Source organism: Lepidochelys olivacea, assembly GCF_965140295.1.
Source record: "Lepidochelys olivacea isolate rLepOli2 genome assembly, chromosome: 11".
NCBI lineage: Eukaryota > Metazoa > Chordata > Testudines > Cheloniidae > Lepidochelys > Lepidochelys olivacea.
This window is the reverse complement of record NC_140421.1, coordinates 36835458-36859209: the sequence shown is the minus strand read 5'-3', so window position 1 is coordinate 36859209 and position 23752 is coordinate 36835458. Positions and strand designations below refer to the sequence as shown.

General features: G+C 41.5%; 2 protein-coding genes across 6 annotated transcripts in view; both read left to right on the top strand.

Annotated features, from left to right (window-relative positions):
• TTC21B (tetratricopeptide repeat domain 21B) overlaps window positions 1-14005 on the top strand; it is a 104950-nt gene extending 90945 nt beyond the window's left edge. For 3 of the 5 annotated variants that reach the window (XM_084643169.1, XM_084643168.1, XM_084643171.1), the window contains 2 exons: window positions 2744-2811; window positions 5204-6094. In XM_084643169.1, the coding sequence (XP_084499295.1) occupies window positions 2744-2811; window positions 5204-5281 (146 nt within the window). In that variant the 3' untranslated portion in view covers window positions 5282-6094. Of the gene's footprint in view, window positions 1-2743; window positions 2812-5203; window positions 6096-9357 lie in introns of those variants that run through there. The other 2 variants (XR_014713564.1, XM_084643170.1) reach the window with 2 other exon arrangements.
• Window positions 14006-15517: 1512 nt separating this feature from the next.
• GALNT3 (polypeptide N-acetylgalactosaminyltransferase 3) overlaps window positions 15518-23752 on the top strand; it is a 49158-nt gene continuing 40923 nt past the window's right edge. The window contains exon 1 of the mRNA XM_084642752.1: window positions 15518-15587. The gene's annotated coding sequence lies outside the window, so the exon portion shown is untranslated. The remainder of the gene's footprint in view (window positions 15588-23752) is intronic.

Genomic DNA, 23752 nt, shown 5'->3' with positions numbered 1-23752 from the left:
TTGGTAACCAATTAAAAACTATTCGGGATATTTTTAAAGTTCCACTTAAGACAGTCAGTCAGTGAATTCAACTATTGGAATATGTGTTTGGTCTCCTACTTTTAGACCATTCTATACAGAAGAATGTACAAAAACTGTACACAGGAGGCAGACTTTTTATTGAAATAAAACCTACCTCCACACTCACAGGATGGTGGTTTCCAAAGTTCAGTTCCCGCTTTTGGACTGTGTTGATGGCATCTCAAAAAAATGAACACTGTTTACAATGCACCCTCTTACAGGCTTCTCTTGTACTTTTTTTAAAGGATGTGGAATGATAATGGTATTCTAGATTGCATAGAAAACAGTTTTCATAATGTACAGCTCTACCTTGTATACAATAAATTGCTGCATCATTTACTTCTGTAGGTGCAGTTCCTAAATCTCCTTGTCTCAGGTTCACACATTTTTTTAAGTGAACTGTATATTAGAGAGGAACTACAGTGTCTGTAAAGGAACTACATTTGTTATCAACTTAAAACACAATAATCTACAGGTTTAGGCAGTTACCTAAAAGTTCCTAGGTGTACTTGTCTACAGAAAATAAGGAAGGTCAGAGTGCACCAAGAAAAGCTTTTAAGGGTCTAAAGGTTGGAAAGGAAACAAAATAGGAAAAGGAGGCAGATAGGAAGCTGGGAACATCTTTCCATAAAGAGAACGAGATTACTGAAGTGTTCATTTTGCATGCTCGTAATGAACAAGAATGATCAAATGGTAACTGGCCTTCGCCAAGGCTTCTGAGCTAATCTTTCTTGAAGATCTTTTCCTAGGAGGAGAAAGTGGAGAACAGTGAATTATATCTACGGGTTTCACACTGAGGGGCTGGCCTATGGAGTGTCTGGATGGTGTCATAAAGATACTCAAATAACTATGTTTTGAAGAAGCTGCCTCAACAGACCAAGGCCCAAGAGAAATGTTGATTTCAATGAGGCCAGCACAGAACTTGCCCATCAACTTTCTTGAAACATTTTGGGGGGCGTGTGGAGCAAACATGCAAACTTAAGTCATTTGGCATCTAGATACTATACCACAGTGTCTTAAAAAACCTAAAGTAGATATAATTTTGCATACAGTAGAATCATGGTCAATTGAAAATAATTGTTGTATGGCTCTATTTTTCATTGTGTACACAAATACTAGGGTTACAATCCTCATGCAGTAGAGTTAATGCTAGAAAAAACGGTAGAAACTTCAGCTTGAATGTAAACCTTGTAAACATTGGTAGGGCTCAGTGTCTGTCTTGGATTTTGAGACTTTTCGTGACTTCTGCAGTGGCCAGTGTGGCTGACCCCAGCATCACCCAAGCAGGTGGCCCCAGGGAGAGCCACACTTGCCACTGCTGGAGCGGCGCCGCAGCCTGCTGCATTTGCCTCTGTTTGGGGGGCAGCCAGAGCAGCAGCTGTTCAGCTCCCCTGGGCGGCCAGAGCAGCCTCCCAGCAGCGGCTCCCTGGTGCGCACCTCCCAAGATTTAGTCACCGGTATTTTTACTAAAAGTCCTGGACAGGTCACATGGCCATAAATTTTTGTTTATTGCCCATGACCTGTCCATGACTTTTACTAAAAATACCCGTGACTGAAGTGTAGCCTTACACATTGGTCATTTTATTGTCCATTTGCTTATGTAGGATAGCTTTATAGAGACTGTTCAGAACTATAGACTTCCTTATGGCTCTCTGTTGGAAATTACTCATCATAGACTTTTTATTTCTGGGCTCTGACCTCTTCCCCAAACTGAGATATTTGGGCTGTGCCTCTTTTCCTGCAAATATCAGATTAGTCCCCATGTCATTATGGATATTGGCTATTCCTTGTGTCCTTTTACTAGCTTCTCTGACTGCAGAGATACAAACAGAATAGCATTTCAGCTTTCCTGTCTTAGCCCATGCAGGCCAGACTTTTAAAGCTTTCTTTGAGGCAGCAGTATGCAGAATATTCCCCATGTTCTTTTTCTTGGGGGACAAGAATTTTCAAATATCTATATCCCCAACAAGGCCAACTCATCAAGGTCCTTTCTGTTGGCTTTCTACTCCCCCATCATGTTATAGCTGACAAAATGGGGTAGGTAAAATACAAAGATGCTCTCAAGAGCCATAGAACCATCTCTCTGTACTGTTGGTAGAGAATTTGAGGTGAGTACAGAAGAGATGTGGCCAAATCCTGGTGCCCCAGAAACAAATGTTAACTGCCTCTGATATTTGCTGCAAGGGGCACAGTCCAAATATGTTGATTGAGGGAGAAGTGAGTTCCACCAAGAAAATAGTCAGCTAAACAAGTTTTCCATTCTTGTTGTATCTTTTTATTTAGTTTTGTGTCCTCACCTAATGTAACTAAACTATCAAAAGGGTAGTTTCTATCAAAATAGTGATTCATAGCCCAGTGTGAGAGGTCATGAAGGATGACATGACAACTTAATTTAATATGGGTTACCACTATATATTCTTTAGAATGTAAATCTTTGTTCCTGTGTGTAAATATATCTGGTGATAAGTTATTTAATTTTAAAATGCCTTCAAAACTCATTTTAGAGCTCTACCTAACTTGCCTGTTTCAGAGGGGTGTTTTGGAGACCACTTAGCAAACAGTTATTCCAACTTTTTTCTTTTAAGTAAACTTGACCATTGGAATATTTTCAACTTGAATGTGATGTTTTATTCTTTGTTTAATTTTAAGCATAATATGTCATGGGTATTTGCACTGCTTACAGGATACAAGCTGGCATTTAATTACTTGAAAGGAAAGAGATACGTAGAAGCAATTGATATTTGTCATAAGGTAGGCTTTTAATTCATATTTTAACTGTTTGCACTACTATAACTTCCTTTTAGGTACTGAGTTATTTTTGTATTTTTCAGATTCAGGAATTACAAATTATGTAGCATTTAGCTTCGGAAATTGTTTAATTTCATAAAGTTGGTAGACGTTCAGGTTACTTGGTTTAGTTCAACCTGTTTTTTCCTAAATTCCTCAGATCATCAAGGAATAACTGAGAAAGTAGCTGTCTCCAGTGTTCCCTCTAATTTTTCCCACCATGTGTGGAATGAATTTTGTTATGTACACCAACATGGAGATGATGTGTGACCCACATCACCTCCATATTGATGAACATGACAAAATTCATAGGTCGAGGGATTCCGAGTGTGGGAGGGGGCCCAGGGCTGGGGGCAGAGGGGTGAGAACTCCAGCTGGGGGTGTGGGCTCTGGGCTGGGGCTCGGGGCTAGGGCAGAGAGTTGGGGTGCTGGGGCTGGAGGACTCCGGCTGGGAGTGTGGGCTCTGAGTGGGGCCGGGATCATGGGTTTGGGGTGCGGGCTGCCCTGGGGCTGTGATGGCAGGGAGGACTTTCTGCAGCTCTCTTGCCTTGCAGCAGTACTTGGGCTGCGGGGGAGGTGCGCCTCACCCATGGTCATGTCAGGTCCATGCTGGGGCTGGGGGAGGGGCGCCTCTCCCCAAGCCATGGCAGGTCCGGGCCAGGCCAGGCTGGGTTGGGGCACAGGAGGGATAGCTCAGTGGTTTGAGCGTTGGCCTGCTAAACCCAGGGTTGTGAGTTCAATCCTTGAGGGGGCCATTTAGGGATCTGGGGCAAAAATTGGGGATTGGTCCTGCTTTGAGCAGGGGGTTGGACTAGATGACCTCCTGAGGTCCCTTCCAACCCTGATATTCTATGATTCTATGATCTCCCCCAGCTGCAGCAGGTCCAGGGTTTGGCTGGGTTGGGGGAGGGGGAGAGTAATCTCTCTCCACCGCAGCCCTGAGTGCCTGCTCAGTGCTTAACAGGCTGCTGCGTGATTGCGCAGCTTAGAGGGAACTTAGGCTGTCTCCCACTGTATATCAGAGCCAAGGCAAAGTATCCTCTGCTGCCCTGTGGTTGCAACGTGGTACAGTTCTATATGATGTAAATCAAGTTAATGAAATTTGAGAGCAGAATTCCAATGTTCATGTCACATGAAAGGCTAGTAGAAGAGTAACTTTTCAGTAGTGTCTCTGTAAAATAAATTTTATATGACCACAACAACCTTTTGAAATTTGGTGTAAATTAACATTTATTAACAGTTCTATTTAACTGTTCTAACTGTGGCTGACTCAAACATTCTAAATCTGAGGGATGAAATGGATGAGGTTGGAGGTTATGAGAAAAAATGTATATTTGAATATTAGTGCAGTTAAATACTATCTTTATAATCATCTGTTATTAATTATGTTTATAATGGTCATGCCTAAGCATCAAGCAAGAATGGGGCCTTATTGTGCTAGGCACTGAACAGATTAGCAGACAGTCCATAGCCCAAGGAGTTAAACTGTCGAGACACACACAGGACTCAGAAAAGGAATATAACAGAGAAGCCAAGTGAATAATGTCTGCAAAGCTCATGTTAAAGCCATGTTTTTTGTTTTTGTTATTGCAGGGGTGGGGGGGAGGAGGTTACTTAGGAAGTGATGAGCTAAATGGAAAGAAAAGTGAAGGGAGGGGGATATTAAAGGCAAGGATGTGAGGGGGACAGTGCAGTGGAGAACAGGGAAAGGGGCTGTTGTGGAATGAAGCTGAGATGAAGTATGTGGAGAGCACTGGGATGCGCTAGATGCCCAAACAACAATCCTGTCCAAGACAGTAGGTACATACTTGGGTGGCTAACGTGTACTGCTACAGCCATGCTTCTATTTTTAGCATGTTAGCTCGATCAGAGCCAGCACAGGTATGTTTTCTCAAACTGGAAATTACACCTTCCAGCTCCTGAGCAGACCTAACCTATTAGAAGGCAGAGAGAGAGAGAGGGTTGGAGCAAACAGCCAATCAGCACAGAGCAAAGAAAGTCCAGTCAAAATTAGAAAGTTCTCTGAATGTCTGATGGTCCCTGTTTGGCTGCTTCTGCAGGTGCTCCTAATGGCCTGAGTCACTGGCTAGTTTCTCCCTGCAGTTTCCCCCAAGTCCATGTGGTGGATGGAAGGGACAAGATTGTCTTTATGATACAGCTATTTATGACCATTGTACATCTGCTGTGATGAAATATCTTATGTATTTATAAACAAAATCATCAAACTGTTACTGATTTATTAGAAGGCTTAAAATGAAGCTCAAAATGATGATGGAAATATCTGATGACAGTACTTGTTCATTTTAGCATGCTTTATAACTGGTTTTAAACTGTGTGTATTGTTTGCCTTTAACAGGTCCTAAAAGCACACCCAAACTACCCAAAGATCAGAAAGGAAATACTTGACAAGGCTCGTGCATCCTTAAGGACTTGAACCTTATTTGTATGAATCACTGAATTTTTATCCAATTTTGGAAATTATGTATTGGATATTACAATGAAGAAATGACCATTCAGTATGTAAATGTTAGAAATACTGTATACATCGTCCAGATCTCATATATAGTTACTCTTCAAGGACAAAAGAGATTTTTTTTCTTCAGAGTTGTGGATTTATCTTTTCTCCAGTAGAGGAGGCTTTTGTACATCAGGATTTAATAAACTTAAAAAGAAATAGTATGTATGAATTACAATTTTGTACTAGACAGGAAACTAAATGACAAGTGATTTCCTGTGCTATCGTCTAGAAGGTACTAACTTTAAACTGTAAACAAATAACCAATCTCGCAGTCCTGTTCCACAACTGGAAGAAATACTACTTTGCTGTGTGAAGAAGTGACATCTGAAAATACAAATAGCTACAGTGAAAGCCACATGTGTTTATGTAGTACTGATTGAATACACTTCTCACAAATGGATTCACCCGCAACTAGAATATTCATCATCTTCTGCTAGTGATGATTTACTTACTATCAAAAAGTTTCAAATATAATTTGAAAATGTTTTTGGAAGATAACAGACACTGTAAATAACTTGTGTTTAAAATAAAATAGACTAACACTCTATAATTCCTGAGCATATAGCAATCTTTGATCAGAGAAGAGGCAGGGAATGAATGGAACAAGAATAAGGTATTTCCCCTCTTAAGTGCTGTCATTTGTGGCACAGCATTTTAAACTCAGTGTAATTTTTCTCCTCCTCTGGAGGTCACTGTTTTTGTTCATCAGTAAAGAAGAAACCTGTCCTTAATTCTCCTTCAGTGATTACTTAAGATTTCTCAGTTCTAGCAAATGGACTTAATTAGCAATCTTAATGTAAGCTTTCTTTATACCGTTGCTACTGAGATATTTGTAAATGAGGTTTTATTTTTACATTCACTTTTAACTGAGCTATATGGTTAAACTGGGAAAGCAGTAAGTTTATATTTTAATATGGTTTTAAATGAAAATGACATTTTAATTGAGATTTAGCATTTAGTAACAAAGATTAATTTTTTTTACTATTTGGTATAGCTATTTAATTGATTTTTAAAAGGTTAGGAAAATCAATATTCCCAGTTGTGAGACATATTCTTAACGCTCGAACTAGAAGTATTTCATTTTGAAATACTTCTGTTTTTGATTGTCTATCTGTTTATGTAGTACGTCCATGTATAACTAATAGTTATGTGTGTGCAGCAAATTATGGTTTGTCTCATTTAGTCTATAAATGTTTTGCAGAGAGAGAAGTTTGGGTATAGCAATCAAAGATTTTGTACTCTGTACACAAGATACTGGCTGTCCTATAAGAACAGTTTCATCCCACAAATGGGAAAGACTGACTAGTGAATGGGTTCTGAATGCTTTTCTCTTGACTGGTCTAATATCTTACGCTACAGAAATTGTTACACTACAGCATTATGTCTTCAAATAGCACATTGTGTTTATCTTTCTCAAAAAAGCTATTTTGGCAAGAAAAGAGAACTTTTTAAAACAGTAATTAACTTCCTAAAATAGCCAGTGTTTCCTCAAGTAATTCTGGCTTCTTATGTTGACATTTTGTAAGGTCCATAAAAGACATGACACTTGAAAATGTCTGTTAAGGATGTGTAGCCTACATCAAGGAGACAACTTCAAAATCATATCTGACACAGCTACCAGTAATTGGGATACAATATCCAGGTTGACTTTCTTTAAACTAACAGGGACCATATCAAGGCATTTTGCAGTAAAATCTGTGGGTGAGGGACACAACACAGGAAATTGAAAAGTTAACTTTGCGTAGTTTCCTCTGACAGTTCTTGTTGAAGGGACTGTTTGGGAGGGCTGCAGAGGAAGGGACGGATGCAGGTTCCAAATCCTGTAGATTATGGGTGAAGAAAAGCTGCTGTCTTGTGGAGGGATTGGCCCCTGAGGTCATTTGTGAATGATTATTTTGCTCAGATGGAACAATATTGACTGCCACACAGATCTTGTATCTACTGTGCTCAGAGATGTGTTTTATGGTGCAGTATGTCTACTCCTGGCCTTGTCTTCCCTAGCAAAAGTGAGATCTATAATTCACTAATGCAGCTCTACTGGTGGGGGTAGTGGTTAAAGATGTTGTATTAAGTGGGACTCAGGCATTGTTATTAGTGTGTTGTCTAACAGTGGGGTTAGATGACATGGTAAAGGCTTATAGGCAGGCCTGGACTCTCTGCAGCTTCCACAGTTATTACCACCATCAGAACTGCACCAGAGGGCACTAATGAATCACAGGTCCCTTTTTTGATAGTGTAGATACAGCCCCTGAATCACTGAAGGGGAGCCACAGATTCACCCAACCCAGTTTCGCCAGCCTCAGCCTCTCTCCATTTGCATTAATGGGAGCTGGATCAACACTTGGCTTTTAAGTCTAAAGTGAAAATTGAATGGTCTATTCCATGATGCTACTTAGAAGATGCTATTCAAAAGAGGCACGAGTAGTTCTGTTTCTGTATCCATTTAATCTTCATATATAGTGTTGTAGCCATGCTGGTCCAAGGATATTAGCAATCCAAGATGGGTAAGGTAATATCTTTTAGTGGCCCAGCTTCTGGTGAGAGAAAGACAGGCTTTCAAGCTTACACAGAGCTTGAAATGTGTTAACTACTTATGCTAAACAATCTGTTCTACCTTGTATTTAGTTGTGACACTGAGTACATTTCCAAGACCTGAAGAGCTCTGTGTAAACTCGAAAGCTTGTGTCTCCCACCAACAAAAGTTGGTCCACTAAAAGATATTACCTCATCCACCTTGTCCATTTAATCTTGGCTGTCTCATTTGAAAGAGCAAACTATGGGGAGAGAGTAAGGAAGGTTTGATCCATGGCCATTTTGTGATGTAAACACTAGTTGCTAGGAACTGAACAGGACTACAAGGTCATAGAATCATAGAATATCAGGGTTGGAAGGGACCTCAGGAGGTCATCTAGTCCAACCCCCTGCTCAAAGCAGGACCAATCCCCAACTAAATCATCCCAGCCAGGGCTTTGTCAAGCCTGACCTTAAAAACTGCTAAAGGAGGAGATTCCACCACCTCCCTAGGTAACGCATTCCAGTGTTTCACTACACTCCTAGTGAAAAAGTTTTTCCTAATATCCAACCTAAATCGCCCCCACTGCAACTTGAGACCATTACTCCTTGTTCTGTCATCTGCTACTACTGAGAACAGTCTAGAGCCATCCTCTTTGGAACCCCCTTTCAGGTAGTTGAAAGCAGCTATCAAATCCCCCTCATTCTTCTCTTTCACAGACTAAACAATCCCAGTTCCCTCAGCCTCTCCTCATAAGTCATGTGTTCCAGTCCCCTAATCATTTTTGTTGCTGGACTCTTTCCAGTTTTTTTTCCACATCCTTCTTGTAGTGTGGGGCCCAAAACTGGACAGAGTACTCCAGGTGAGGCCTCACCAATGTTGAATAGAGGGGAACGATCATGTCCCTCGATCTGCTGGCAATGCCCCTACATATACATCCCAAAATGCCATTGGCCTTCTTGGCAACAAGGGCACACTGTTGACTCATATCCAGCTTCTCGTCCACTGTAACCCCTAGGTCCTTTTCTGCACGCAACTACCATCTATCTGATTGTTATAATTTCCTTTGTTTACCAAACAGGGCTGTATTCATATTGGCAACCCTGGTAAAAGGCTTCCAATCTTCCATTAAGAATCCCTGAGCCTTCTCGTCCCTAATGTCTTGTTAAGGATGAAATCTTTTTAGGAGGGAAGTGAGAGAAGAAACCTTTTAAATCTAAAGATGAAAAAGTATACTGTGATTATAGACAGTCTGTCTTAAGTGTTGCTTAAATGTACTTTTCTTAGATGAATTAAATATTGTTTTCTCTTTGGTACATATGAACCACTTCAAACTCTTATCATTTTGTATTCTTTACTTTCTCTCTCAAGCTGCTTTTTTTAACTGAATGACCTTGTTTCATTTCTATTTATTCCAGTTAATTGGAAATGCTGATTCCTGATCTGCTGTTTCTTATTTTAGTATTTTTTTCTTTTGCAGCCTTTTTCCAAGCCACCTTCCTAATAATGGTTTTGAATAGAAGAGGCTCCTGAGACTGAGGGAAGTCAGCTATGTTAATTTCAAAGAGCTCCAATCTTCAGTATGATGTTTCCTAGCAACCCATCTTCCACTCTTGCCTTTGGTGAACAAGGGAGGGGAGTGAGTGTGTTTTCTACTGATTCATTCACTTGAGATCTAAGTGTCCTGTGGCTATAGCAACACAAACCAAAGGTGTCTTCTCACCCCCCTCCTTTTGGTTTAGGATCCCTGAAATATTTTCTAGGACGACGTCCATAGGGTAGCTTTTCTGACTGTAAGCAGAACAGGTTCTGGTAGACTGCTTTTCTCTCTCTGTTTTGAGCACTATGCTAAGACCATAACAATTATCTTAGAGGTAAAATGGCAATAATGTCACTAGCTAAAATAAGCAGACTAATCAAACTAATACTGAATCATTTTAAAATAAGAGTACAACATGTTTGCACTGGCCAGTTTAGACTAGGTCTAACTATGTTATGAACCACTTTGCAAATTTTTGTAGCCACACTAAGGAGGGTCCATAATAGGGACAACTTTAAATTAGGGACCTAAACCCTAATTCTGCAAACACTGAAACATGAGTAATTTTATTCATATGAAGTTATCGTTGGACTAAGCCTGTGCTGGCCAGCAACCTTTCTGACAAGAACAGTCTTTGAAAAGAGTTTTTCCACTGTAGATTAGACATTAGAGATGAAATCCTGGCCACAGTGAAATCAATGCAAAACTCATTAAACAGTGGGGCCAGGATTTTACCCTTGAAGCATGTACTAAAATATTAAGCATCAAACATTGATGTTCAATTAAGAAAACTTTACACTTAAAATAGAGTATTTGACTCATCAGTATTAACAATCCATTATCACTGCAGCATGTGGGAATCCTTAAATGTGTAAAATTGCTCAGATGCGTAAAAGTTTCAGGATCAGGGCCTTCATCCAGAAGATAGTTACACCTAGCCTATGCTCACCAGGGAAATTGTAGAAACTTTCACAGGCACCTTACTGGGAACAATGTTTTTTAAAACTGGTTTTGGATAATATGGTTCCTTGTATTGTAAACAAATACTGAATGCCAGCATTTTAAATTTCATCATTTTATCAAGACAGAACTTCTCAGGCCTCATGTGAAAAGATCTGGATAAATATAACATGAGAAAGCAGTAAACGTGTTTTTTGTTAGAATAGTTTTACACTGAACATTTTGCATATTCCAGTAAAAGATAACTCCGTATTCTGGTTATTGAATATTCTGAATCAGTGTGATAGCATCCAAAAACAGGATAGCTTTGAATGATCTGCAAGAAATGGTAAATGGCAAACTAATGACATTTAGAGATGGTACTAAATTAAAAGATGCTCCAAATATCAGCAGGGACAAAAAATTACCAAGTCAGATGTTAAAAATATGGGTGAGATATGAAATTAAATCTGGAAAATACAAACAGATCTAGGGGGAAATAATCGTAAACACGGATATTCAATTGGAGATTCTTGGAAAACAATGCCAAAAGGTACCTACAGTGATGATGGACAGAAATTGGATAGGAGCTTGTAATTTGATATGGTGGCAAAGAAAGCAAAAGCTATTTTGAGCTGTCTGCAAAGGCATTATGTCATGGACTAGGGAACTGATTTCTCTGTATAGCACTGGTGAGACTGCACATAGAATACTGATGTAGTTCTGGGAAATTCAGTACCAGAAAGAGATTCTGAATTCCTTCCCATTTTGTTAAATGCTAAATAAATAAAAATGAAGGCCTGGAGGGACTGACCTGAGGGGTGGGGAGAAAGTAAATTTGTATGGCTTTGCTAACTGATGATCAACAGGAAGTATAAAATATTGACTATAAGTAACTGAAAGATACACACATCACGGAAGAGATGTGTATCTTTCTTTAGAGAGAGCCTGAGGCATGTAACTAGGAATGCTGCGATGAAACTGAGCAGAACAAATTTTAAGTGACTGTTATTAAAATATAAAATAATATACAGCATATTAGTCATTTCAAATTCAAATGGGTACAGTAGGGACCAATTTATGCTAGTATGGGGTGGACAAGAGGACTTATAATGTTCTGTCTCTAAAATTCCTGGGTTTTTTCTACATTTTGGTGAAAAGATTTTTTTCTGTTTGGTTTTTTTTCCTGAGGGAAGAGAATCAGGACACTAGCTTAAGATTAAAACATTCCTCTTCAAGTTGGCAGAGGTTCCAAAACCAGTGTTCCCTCTCTAGTGCTTTCTTTCTTTGTCTACTTGTGATGGTGTGCTACATCTTTTTGGGTTTTGGCTATTTGCTTTACAAATTCTTTGCTTGGCTGGCCAAGTGAAATTTCAGTGGCCCCAAATTGCTGTGCCTTCTCCGGTATTTATGCAATATGCTCTAAGATTTGCAGTGACCTATGGAATTGATGAAGCCTCAGGAAACCACTTTTTTTTCCTGTGTAACCATGCTTCCTTTAGAACAACACAATCTTTATTTTGTTCATTGTTGACTTAAGAAAATTTTATTAGTAATGTACACTAGTACTTCAAATGGAAAGCATGTACTTCTGATTGTATTTAACCTAATGTATGGCAGAGAGTGCAAGATAGTAGAAACAACCCCAAGAGCTTTAAATAATTGTCATAGAAGCTGGTGAGGAAGAGTATGTTCTGGAGGAAGGGGCATCTGATGCTCTAGTCTTGTTGATATTAGGAGCACCATTTTGGGATGTGCAGTGGTGCAGAAACTGAACCTCCCAAATAAGGACTGAGGTGATGCTCCTAACCTCTGCAGGAATTGAAACAACAGCATCCATCTGTCCCTGCCATATTTCACTCCTGACCAGGTGTTCTCCTCATTCCAGACCTCGAGTCCCCCCTTTCTGTCAACCACATTAATGAAACTCCCTCCTTTCACTGCCCCTAAGCTCTACTCCTGTGGTGATTATAAACACACCATGAACAGAACTTTACCTGCTACCTCTATTCAATTGTCTGAACACATTTAACCCTTGTTATTTGAAAAAGTTATAGCCCTAGCTCTTACTTTAGATCTGGGGTTTTTTTCTATTACTTACAGGACTTCTAGAGTGGACCATGGGTTTAAAAAAAAAATTAGATAAAGTAGTGTAACTCATCTGCCACATTGTGTTCCTCCTAGTGCAATTATTTCACATCCTGAAAAAGGTCTTTCAGGGCCAGCTTCTTATTTCTTAATCTTGCTTTGAAATCATAAACTCATTTTGTAATATCAGAGTGCAAATAGAAATTACTTTTACAATTGAACCACTTTTATTTCACTGCAGAAATAACTCTGAAGAGAAAATGGGTTTTCCCCTGCTCAGCCTTTTGTTTAAACATACATAACACTAGTATTGATAATTAGCGAACTAGCAGAAAATTGAGAAATGAGTTAATACAGTCCTCCTCCTGAAAATTGACATCTTTTTAGATGGTGTGCACATTACAAATTTTTGCCATATTTGAACATGACTGAATAGAATGGGGTTAGATAACATGATGCTCACCACACATTAGACTGTATTCACTAGGAGAAAGTGTTTTTTAACATTTGGTGGAATTTTACTATAGGCAAGGCAAGTTGGACTTTTAACATCTTACAGGGTGGAGATAAAGCCTAGGAGGTAGACTAGAGTTTACTTAGATGAACTCATACGGGAACACCTTGTATTCATAATCTGGAAGTGGTCTCAGTAATCAGCATAGATTAGTATGAATCATGGTAAGCATGTGGCTCAGTGTCATTAAGCCCAGATCCAGATTGCATACGCAGTGGAACCAGAAATTTTAGGTGCTTGCTTTCCTGATTAAAATTGTTAGTTGTAGGGTTTTTTTTAATTCCTGTTACCATTGCAGTCAGTATAACTATAGGAGAATGAGCTGGATTCCATTTTGGCTCAGCAAAACTAGTTATCTTAATTCTAGTAGAATACTTACCAGTGAGCCAGAAAATAAGACAGCTTGACTTTGAGATTCTGTGTTTAATTTTTTAAAAAGTTATATATAAAGAACATTTGATCTGGAAGTCTGAAAGACACAAATATAGGACATCCCCTTGTCATTTTTCCCAACCAAATCACTTTTCAGAACAGAGTCACACCTCAAATTTGGTTCTGAATTTATTATATGTAAAGTTGAAAGTTTTCTGCAGTATGTGACACACTGTTTGAGAGGACATTTTATTCTGCCATTATAAAAGGAAGGAACTCACTGTGATCCTATCTCTAAGGGCTTTTTAAATGTTTTTTCCCCAGTAACACGTGTTGAGTGTACCTGGTCAACCAAAGCTTACATGCAGCACTTATCCTTTTGCTCAATTAAATGTCAGCCCTGAAACCTGCAAGAGAAAACACATCTACACTTTGGAAATTAAACGGGGGGGGGGGTGGTAGAAAATTACACAATTTTCCTAAAAATTACTCACTTCATGCAACTATTTATAGAAAACAGGGGCAAAACAAAGTTAAGGGAAATGTTACCAAATGTGCTATGTTCTGTGAGGTACAAGGTTTAAATATTAAGATTTGTACAGTTTTGATATTTCTTTTGTGCTATGTGTATGCAAACAATATGATCATAATAAAATTGTAGTGCGTCTTGTGGAATCTTCATTATAGTAAGCTTCTTCTAACATTACATAAATCTAACTTCAAGTGTGTTTGCTGTCTTTTGTCTGAACCCTCATTAGAACAAGGCAGTTAGACAAGGCACAGTTCATTCGTTCAAATTTATTTGTACAGAACTAAAAAATTCTTAATATGGATCAGTCTTCATGTCACATGAGTCATACCTCTGTGAAGATTATAATTAATTAAAGCAAAGAACTGCCAAATCTACTGTGAAATGCAATTGATGAACGATGGGGCAAGCCAAAAAAACCAAAATGTATTAAAAGACAGGTTTCAGAGTAACAGCCGTGTTAGTCTGTATTCGCAAAAAGAAAAGGAGTACTTGTGGCACCTTAGAGACTAACCAATTTATTAGAGCATAAGCTTTCGTGAGCTACAGCTCAGAAGTGAGCTGTAGCTCACGAAAGCTTATGCTCTAATAAATTGGTTAGTCTCTAAGGTGCCACAAGTACTCCTTTTCTTTTTATTAAAAGACAGTAATTCTTATAATATTACAACAGTGTATTGTTAGACATAGTGTGATATATACCCTACACCAGCTGTGGCCTTCAGTATAGTAAGTGCTGTATGAACACTGACTAGCAGTCCCTACCCTAATGTTTATATTCTGTAAATCCTGTAATGTAATCCCAAAGAATTAAATGAATTTTAAATAGCAGAAATCTGGTAAAACTAAGAAAAATAGAGTCCTGAGGACTGTTTGAACTGTTTATGCAGCGCTGCTTGGTCAGGTGTAACTTACCAGGGGATTGTGCAAGTCTGACAAAGTGGGGTAGGGGGAGCAATGATCATGGCTTTGTAGGAGTGTTTCAAAGCAAAGGCAACAATATGTAAACTTTACCCCACTACAGAAGTGGTCGATGGCTACTTACCTGAAATAAACTCTCCTGTATGGCAGAAGAGGGAAAGTGTGACTGGCACTGAGTGGCACAGCTGAAACTGTGACCCTTGGCCATGGAAGTGGGAAGCCTCTTCCTCCTCTTAAAGTGGTTGGTAGATTAATATGCATTTCATGTGGAGGTGAGAGCTTCCTAGGGCTAATTCTGCAACCTCTAGGCTGGGCCCATGGCCGGGGGAGCTTCCCCCCACCCCGGTTGAGACCAGGGCTCGGGAAAACCAGGTGCGTATCTCAAGCCAACAGCGCCCGCCGGCTGCTGTCGGCGCCCAGGAGGAGCCTTCCTGTCAGCAGCAGATGCTGAGGAGCAAAGGAGCGCCGAGGGCCCGTGGGGCGAGGTGGAGCAGCGGCCGGTGAGCGTCCCTGGCGGCTGGGGCACGCGGGCTTCCCTCAGGCTCCCTGCTTCGCGCACCTGGGCGGCCAGGTAAAGCCGGGGAGGGGCCTGTGCGCAGGCGCAGTGCGGGCCCCGGCCCCAGCCCCTGGAGCTCACCTGGACGCCGCCGCTGGAGAGGCGCGCTGAGGAGAGCCCGGCCGCCTGTTCCGCGTATTCCCGCCCCACTAGGTGCGCCGTCCCCGCCGCTGGCGGTGTTGGACGCCGACGCCGACCCTTTGGGTCGGGGAGGGGGGAGCTATTCAGGGCGTGGTGCGAGGACCCCAGGGCCGGTAAGTTGGGGCGCCTCGTCCCTTAGGAGCCCTGTTGAGGCGGCCGCTACTGCTCCACCATCCCGGCCCGTGTGGTAGCGGCTGGTTCGCGGGCCGTGGCCCCCCGCTTGCGTGCTGGCAGGGCCTAGCCCTATCTCCTCAGGGCGGGTGGTGGCCGCAGCTCCCCGGTAACTGTCCCGTGCGAGGCGGACAAACAGGAGCGCCGTGGGTATCTCACCCCGCCCGGGGACGGACCCCCACCCCCGGTCCTCTGCGAAAAGCTCCAGCGCAGCCCCCGGCAGCTCAGCCCCGCTCTGTGTCTAGCGGCCGGGTGTGTCTGCCCGCTCCCGGGGAGGCGCAAAGCCAAGCGGCTGCTGAAGGCTGCTTAGAAAGTAGAAGCGAGCTGCTGCTGCTGTGTGACGAAGGGCAAACAAGTCTCCAGGAAACGCTAGTTGTTATCCGGACCGCTTCTCAAACAGACCTGTTGACTAAAGGAGGCGTATCCTGGTTGGGTTGGCTAGTCTCATGACTCAGTTAAGGTGCTGCCGGCAACTTGTTTGCTCCTCAATATAATGCTGCCCCTTTCTAATCTTAAGTGGCTTGTCGGAGTTTAGAGCCCTGGGGAAACCAATGGCTCCAAATCAGACACATGTGTTGGGGGGGGGGATGTAAATTATCGTCCCTGCCCATCCACACAAGCTGTTCTGGTCTGGGACCTTGTGTCTGTCTCCACTAGGAGTCTTTCCTCTTTCTTATCCACACAGTGCATGAGCCAGTGCCACCAGGAGTAGAGTTCTTGGCAGACTAGGCTGTGCTGTACAGGAACAGATTCCCTGTGTACCAAGTTGCAATGCTACTCTAGCTGGCAGCAGGCCAAATTTGAGTGGTGTAACCCGGTCCACAGGGCCACTCCCTGAAATTTGGCCTGGCCATTCCATCTGGAGTGACAGCCAGATCAGATTTCAGTACTGGTGTGATTATACAGCTGGAGGAACGCTTCAAGACCTCTCTGACAGAAGCCATACTGATTTAGTATGGCAGCACTGCTTAAAAGAGGTCAGATCATGATCCTTTTATCTCTGTAGTATAGACCAAGAAACCTTTGGTGAGGGGAGGGAGCATTTGCCCTTTCTCTCCCTCCCGCAGTTGGTGCCACTGCTGTGGATGTTCCAGTTGGAAGTAGAAGTGGGTGGAGTCTTCTTGTTTTATGCAGTCTTGTTTATTTACAAGGAATGTACAAAGTCCTGCTTCTGTGAATGCAGGAGGAAAAAACTTGATTTAGTTGCAGATTGGTCCTGTTTTGAGCAGGTGGTTGGACTAGATGACCTTCTGAGGTCCCTTCCAACCCTGATATTCTATGAAAGAACAAAACGTCCAGTTTCTTAGCTTACAGCATCAAGCCTCTTTAGCCAACTTTAGACCCAGAGAACTTGCTATCTAGCTTTTTCTAGGGTCATGCTGTGCTCAGAAGCTAATGCTTGATTTTCTTGCCTTTTGCCTCTGCCTCTTTGTTCTTGTCTGTTCTCAGTTTCTCTCTGTTCTGCTAATTTTTTCTCTCTCTCTCCAACACACACTTATCCAAAACAATACTCAGCAAAGCCCCTCCTCCAAAACATTCCAAAACTTCTGGATGGATTATATAAGAATGTCCATACTGAGTCAGACCCATGGTCCATCTTATCTTCGGAGAGTGACCAGTGCAAGATGCTTCAGAGCTGGTCTATGCTGAAAACTTACATCAGCACAGCTGTGTCTCTCACAGCTGTGGAATTTTCACACCACTGACTTCAGGTCTTCACTACCCGCTGGGTCGGCGGGTAGTGATCGATCCCCGAACGCGCTCCCCATCAACAGCCAGGTAAGTCGACCTAAGATACGCCAACTTCAGCTACGCTATTCGCTAGGACCCCTGCCCACGCAGCGTAGACCAGGGCTGACAGATGCCAAAGTAACCCAGGTTGACCTATCTACCATGTCTCCGGGAGATAGATAAAAGCTTGATCTATACTACAAAATTAAGTTGGCTTAACTCCGGTCAGCATAGGTAGTGAACCGCTGCTGTGGCACAGCTGTGCTGCTAAAGTGTTAAGTGTAGCTATAACCTAACTACGGTGAAGGGAGAACTTCTGTCACTATAGCGAATGTCTACACTGAAGCACTGCTGCAGCTGTACCACTAGCAATTTGAGTGTAGACATAACCTCAGAAGGAATGAACAGATGAGGGCATTCACATGATCCCTTTGCCATAGGTAGGTTAATATATCCTTACAGTTGTGTTGACATCCATCTAACTTGACCCATAAAAAGGCTTTACGCAGCTCATAACAGTAACAACACTCTGTCTTTATAACAAGATAGTGTTCAGTGCATCATTTAATCAGCTCCCTCTCACTATCTTTATATAATTCACATCTGATTTATATTCGGGGGGAGAGACAAAAATTGGAGATTGGCCCTGCTTTGAGCAAGGGGTTGGACTAGATGATCTCCTGAGGTCCCTTCCAACCCTGATATTCTATGATTTGTTTCTTAAAAACCTGTTATTGAATTATGTTTCCCTCTCTGAAGCCTCATTTATACTCTTAAGACCCTGGACAAAGGAGTTTTATGATTTATCAAGTTTTCTCTTGAGTCTTCGATAGGTGGCCTTCAGAGTTGATTTGGTTTATAAAAATTGTAGTTATGAGGTAAACTTAGAAGTCCACACAATTGAAACTCCCAGGCTACAAATTTTTGTTGTAAACATTTTGTATAAGTATAATCAAAATCATTACATGTTTTTACAAATATTTTATTAAAATGAAAAATGATTATTTTAACATACCTGCGGTATCAAACATGTGAAACCCACAGTATAGTATTTAAAGTTATCTACATGGCTCCTAATATATTTATGGTATTTTGCACAGTAGTCTTCTGACACTAAATAACAGCATTTGTTCCATGTTTTAGTTTTAATGTTACCTATATTACCTTAAAAGTATTGCATCAGTTAGAAAAGAATTTACTTTAAAATATCCTTTGGATTATGTCTAGGTACTTTAGGCCAAATGTGTAATTGATTTATTGAGTTATCTAGGTTAGTGCAACCTCCCTAATTGCCATGGCACCTGTCACCGTGCTCTCTATGGCCACAATCCTACAAAGGGTTCAGTGAAGGCCCAAACAGACAGACTAAGGTGGGGGAAGTACAGGACTGGATGAAACACAATAATTGAAATATGTGTTTTGAGATTTGGTATCTGTTGTTTAGTTTCAGGATTTAAAAAATCTCTCTCTCTTTCTCTCAGTGCTAACGTCATAGCTAGGCTGCAAGTCTGTCAGAGAGGTCACAGAAGTTACGGATTCCATGACTTTCCGGGACCTCCATGACTGCTGGTGCAACTGACCCGGGGGCCACTCGAGCTGCTCAGGCAGCCCCTGGGACAGCCGCACCGACAGCTGCTGGGGCAGCCTTGGGCAACTGCTCTCCCCCCAGCCCTCATAGCAGTAGCAGGAGTTTCAGTGTGGGAGGGGGTGAGGGCTCGGGGCAGTGCTTACCTCAAGGGACTCCCTGGAAGCGGCAACATGTCTGTCCCTCCCTCCCTAGGGCTCCTAGGCAGAGGTGCAGACAGCCAGGCAGCTCTGTGCACTGCCTTCACCTGCAGGCACTGCCCCCGCAGCTCCCATTGGCTATGGTTCCCGGCCAATGGGAGCTGCAGAGCAGGCAGTCAGGGTGGGGGCAGCGTGTGGAGCCCCCCTGGCCATGCCTCCATCAAGGGGCCACAGGGCCATGCCAGCCGCTTCCAGGAGCTAGGCAGGGAGCCCAGGCCACATGCTGCCACCCATGCGCTCCCCCAGCAGCAGCGGGGGTCCCCAAGCCACGTGCCGCCTCCCCAGAGCGCCCATGGACAGGTCATGGGCTGTGTCCTTGACTTTTACTAAAAATACCCGTGACTAAAACGTAGCCTTAATCATAGTATCTGCCTTGCCTGTTCTTTGTTCTGGACATGGTGGCTGGAAGTGGAAAACTAATGGCATTACTCATTTTGTGCTACTACAGTTGAATTCTTTGAGGTTCTGAACATCTTGGGAGTTGAGTGTGCTCAGCAGTCTTCACTTTGCAGGATCAAACCCTTACTGATGCTGTACTACTTCGAGTGCTTGCTCATGTCGATTCCATTCTAAGTGTGTGCGTGCCCACATGCACAGTTGTTAGAGACTTTTGCCTTGGCAGTATCCGTAGGATCGGTTGCGGCGCCCCCTTGAGTGCCACACTCATGCATCAATATATTAAGGCCGCTGATCCGGTTCATTCTTACTGCCCGGGACGGTTGGTTGAAGTGCCTTATCTTGTATTGCAAGAGCATTAGTGGTTCTTACAGTCCATTGTTCTGTCTCCTTTGTGTTTAGTTGATAGGTGCTGATCTAGACTATTAAGTTAAGTGCAGGGTGGATAAAAATCAATTATTTAAAAAAAATTTTTAAAAATTGGATTTTTATTTAAATTGGATTTTTTTGATAAAATGCTTTTTGTTTTGAGGAAAAAACCTATCTAAAGATAGTTTTAATTAAGATACATTATAGCTCAAAGGTATCTCATCATGGAATAGGGATTATAAATTCTAATTCTATAGTATGACACAATATATTCATGGAATCTGTAAGAAAAGTTTTGTAAATGAGTTCCAATAGTTCATGGATTAGGGACCCAATCTTATGGGGTTCCAGGGGCTTCTGTACAGATTATTTAGGTTAATCTTTCTATCTACCCAATGGGACTTAGTGCTCAGTCTAGAAGAGACCATCAGAGATGTTTAGTTTTGCTGTTCTCAAACTGTGGATTTGTGTCCCCAGAGATAACATGCTTGTTAACAGCAAAAATGTTTTTAAATAAATACATACATACATAATATATAGATATGAGAAATAAGACCTCAACCCTATTGTCCCTCTGCAAATTTGTGTATACAGAGTCAATCCCTTACCTCTCTCTAAAACTGCAAAGTTTCAAAAAGTTCAATGAATAGAAGATTGTTGCGGGTGGAATAGATCTGGACAAGGAGAAGAAGTCTGGAGATAAACGTGAGAAGGGAGGAACAGGCAGTAGAAACAAAAGTGAAACTGTTTGAGCAGCATATTCCAGAAGTCTTGAGGTCTTTCTGAGTGCAGGCTTCATTGATTTGAGATCTACCATACCATTCTCTCACTAGAAGGGAAAACCTATAATGGCAGCAAGGCGTAAGAGAGACCCAGTTTGGGTCTCATCTATCTCTGAGTTGTGAAGAATATGTATTAAGATTATAACAACCAACAAGAATTCACTTTTATGTAGAAATCCATGATTAAGTCGAGTCTTCCTGACTAGTGATCTAAATCAAATCCATCCTGTAATTTATCATGCTAAAATTGGTTCTGATTCAAATACAAAATTATGTCCAGCTTGCTTTTACACTGGAGGTGTCCCACAATATCAATTTTCTATGAATCCCTTATCTGGGAGGTCACCAAATCATCTAGTCTGACCTTCTGTATATCACAGGTCAAAGCTTGAAATCTCAAATATATACATACATATACACACACAATTCATTGATATGTGGGGCTGAATTCTCATTTACATTAAGGTACCTTTACACTTCTCTGGCAATGACTAAGAGCCTCAACAGTCAGAAGAACTAACATTGTTTAAACTGGCTATTAAGGGCCCAACCATAAAACATATCTGTATGTACAGATAATAATTCCACTGCCTTTAGAGACCTGCTGTGAGAATGTCAGGGCGTAGCCATACAAATCTCATAGGATCAGGCCACAAAATTCCCCCAAATCCAGTGAAGAGGAGACACAACTCAAGCTGAATTCCTCTCGAAAGCAGGAAAGGAGGTAGAATGCTACCTCTATTGCATTGTCCACTCCTGCCATCCACAGATGCACCATGAAGATCAGGTTCCCAAAGACTTTAGGAGTAGGGGCTTAAAAGTGAGTAGCCAAGAATAATCCAGCCTCCACTGCTGACCACTTGCATATGCAACAAATGTAGCATTGACTCTTGAGACGTTCTCTTACATACGCAGACCAAAATGGCTGGCTGAGTTTTGTCGATCTTTTGAAAGAAGTCATTGAACTAAGGACAAACAGTTTCATCCCAAAAGTAACTTATCTGAGAAGGTATAAGCAACTGAAAAGGGGAGCAAGTAGAAGGTTTGTAATGTAAAGTTGAAATGTAAACTTGCATATTATGGGGATAAGGTCGGAGACATAAGAAGAAGAAGATAGCAGAAGGGATATATTACTGACCACCTGACCAGGACGGTGATAGTGACTGTGAAATGCTAGGGGAGATTAGAGAGGCTATAAAAATAAAAAGCTCAGTAAAAATAATAATGGGGGATTTCAACTATCTCCATATTGACTGGGTACATGTCACCTCAGGATGGGATGCAGAGATAGTTTCTTGACACCTTAAATGATTGCTTCTTGGAGCAGCTAGTCCTGGAACCCACAAGAGGACATTTATCATCCCTGTGGAGGTGGGGGGGGACATCACAGCAGCTCACCATGGTAGCATTTAATTTCAGAAAGGGGAATTGCACGAAAATGAGGAAGTTAGACAGAAATTAAAAGCTACAGTGCAAAATTGAAATCCCTTCAAGCTTCATAGAAACTTTTTAAAGACACCATAATAGAGGCTCAATTTAAATGTATACCCAAAATTAAAAATTATACTAAGAGGGCCAAAAAAGTGCCACCATGGCTAAAGAACAAAGTAAAAGAAGCAGTGAGAGGCAAAAAGGCATCTTTTAAAAAGTGGAAGTTAAATCCTAGTGAGGAAACTAGAAAAGAGCATACAGTCTGGCAAGTGAAGTGTAAAAATATAATTAGGAAGTCCAAAAAAAGAATTTGAAGAACTGCTAGCCAAAGACTCAAACAGTAAGAGCAAAAAAAATTTAAGTACATCAGAAGCAGGAAGCCTGCTAAACAACCAGTGGGGCCACTGAATAATGGAGATGCTAAAGGAACACTCAAGGATGATAAGGCTCTTGCAGAGAAACTAAATGAATTTTTTGCCTTGATCTTCACGGCTGATGATGTGAGTGAAATTCCCAAATCTGAGCCATTCTTTTTAGGTGACAGAGCTGAGGTGTCAGTAAAGGAGGTTTTGGAACAAATTGATAAATGAAACAGTAATAAGTCACCAGGACCAGATGGTATGCACCAAAGAGTTCTGAAGGAACGCAAAGGTGAAATTGCAGAACTACTAACTGCGGTGTGTTACCTATAATTTAAATCAGCTTCTGTTCCAGATGACTGAAGGATAGCTAATATGATGCCAATTTTTCAAAAAGGGCTCCAGAGGTGATCCCAGCAATTGGTTGAAACTATAGTAAAGAACAGAATTACGTATATAATACGTATGTTCACTCTTCCCCAACAAATCATGTTAATCTGTTTTTTGTAAAGGGAAATCATGCCTCACCAATCTACTAGATTTCTTTAAAGGGGTCAACAAGCATGTGGACCAGGATGATCCGGTGGATATAGTGCACTTAGATTTTCAGAACGCCTTTGACCAGTTCCCTCACCAAAGGCTCTTAAGCTGTCATGGGATAAGAGGGAAGGTCCTCTCCTGGATCAGTAACTGTTTAAAAGATAGGAAACAAAGGGTAGGAATAAATGGTCAGTTTTCAGAATGAGAGAGGTAAAGAGTGGTGTCCTCCAGGGGCCTGTACTGGGACCCATACTGTTCAATATATTCATATATGATCCGGAAAAAGAGGTAAACAGTGAGATGGCAAAATCTGCAGATGATACAAAACTACTAAAAAGAAAAGGAGTACTTGTGGCACCTTAGAGACTAACCAATTTATTTGAGCATAAGCTTTCGTGAGCTACAGCTCACTTCATCGGATGCATACCGTGGAAACTGCAGCAGACTTTATGCATCCGATGAAGTGAGCTGTAGCTCACGAAAGCTTATGCTCAAATAAATTGGTTAGTCTCTAAGGTGCCACAAGTACTCCTTTTCTTTTTGCGAATACAGACTAACACGGCTGTTACTCCGAAACCTGACAAAACTACTAGAGTCCAAAGAAGGCTGCAAGGAGTTACAAAGGGATCTCACAAAAATGCGTGACTGGATAGCATAATGGCAGATGAAATTCAGTGTTGATAAGTGCAAAATAATGTACATTGGAAAACATCA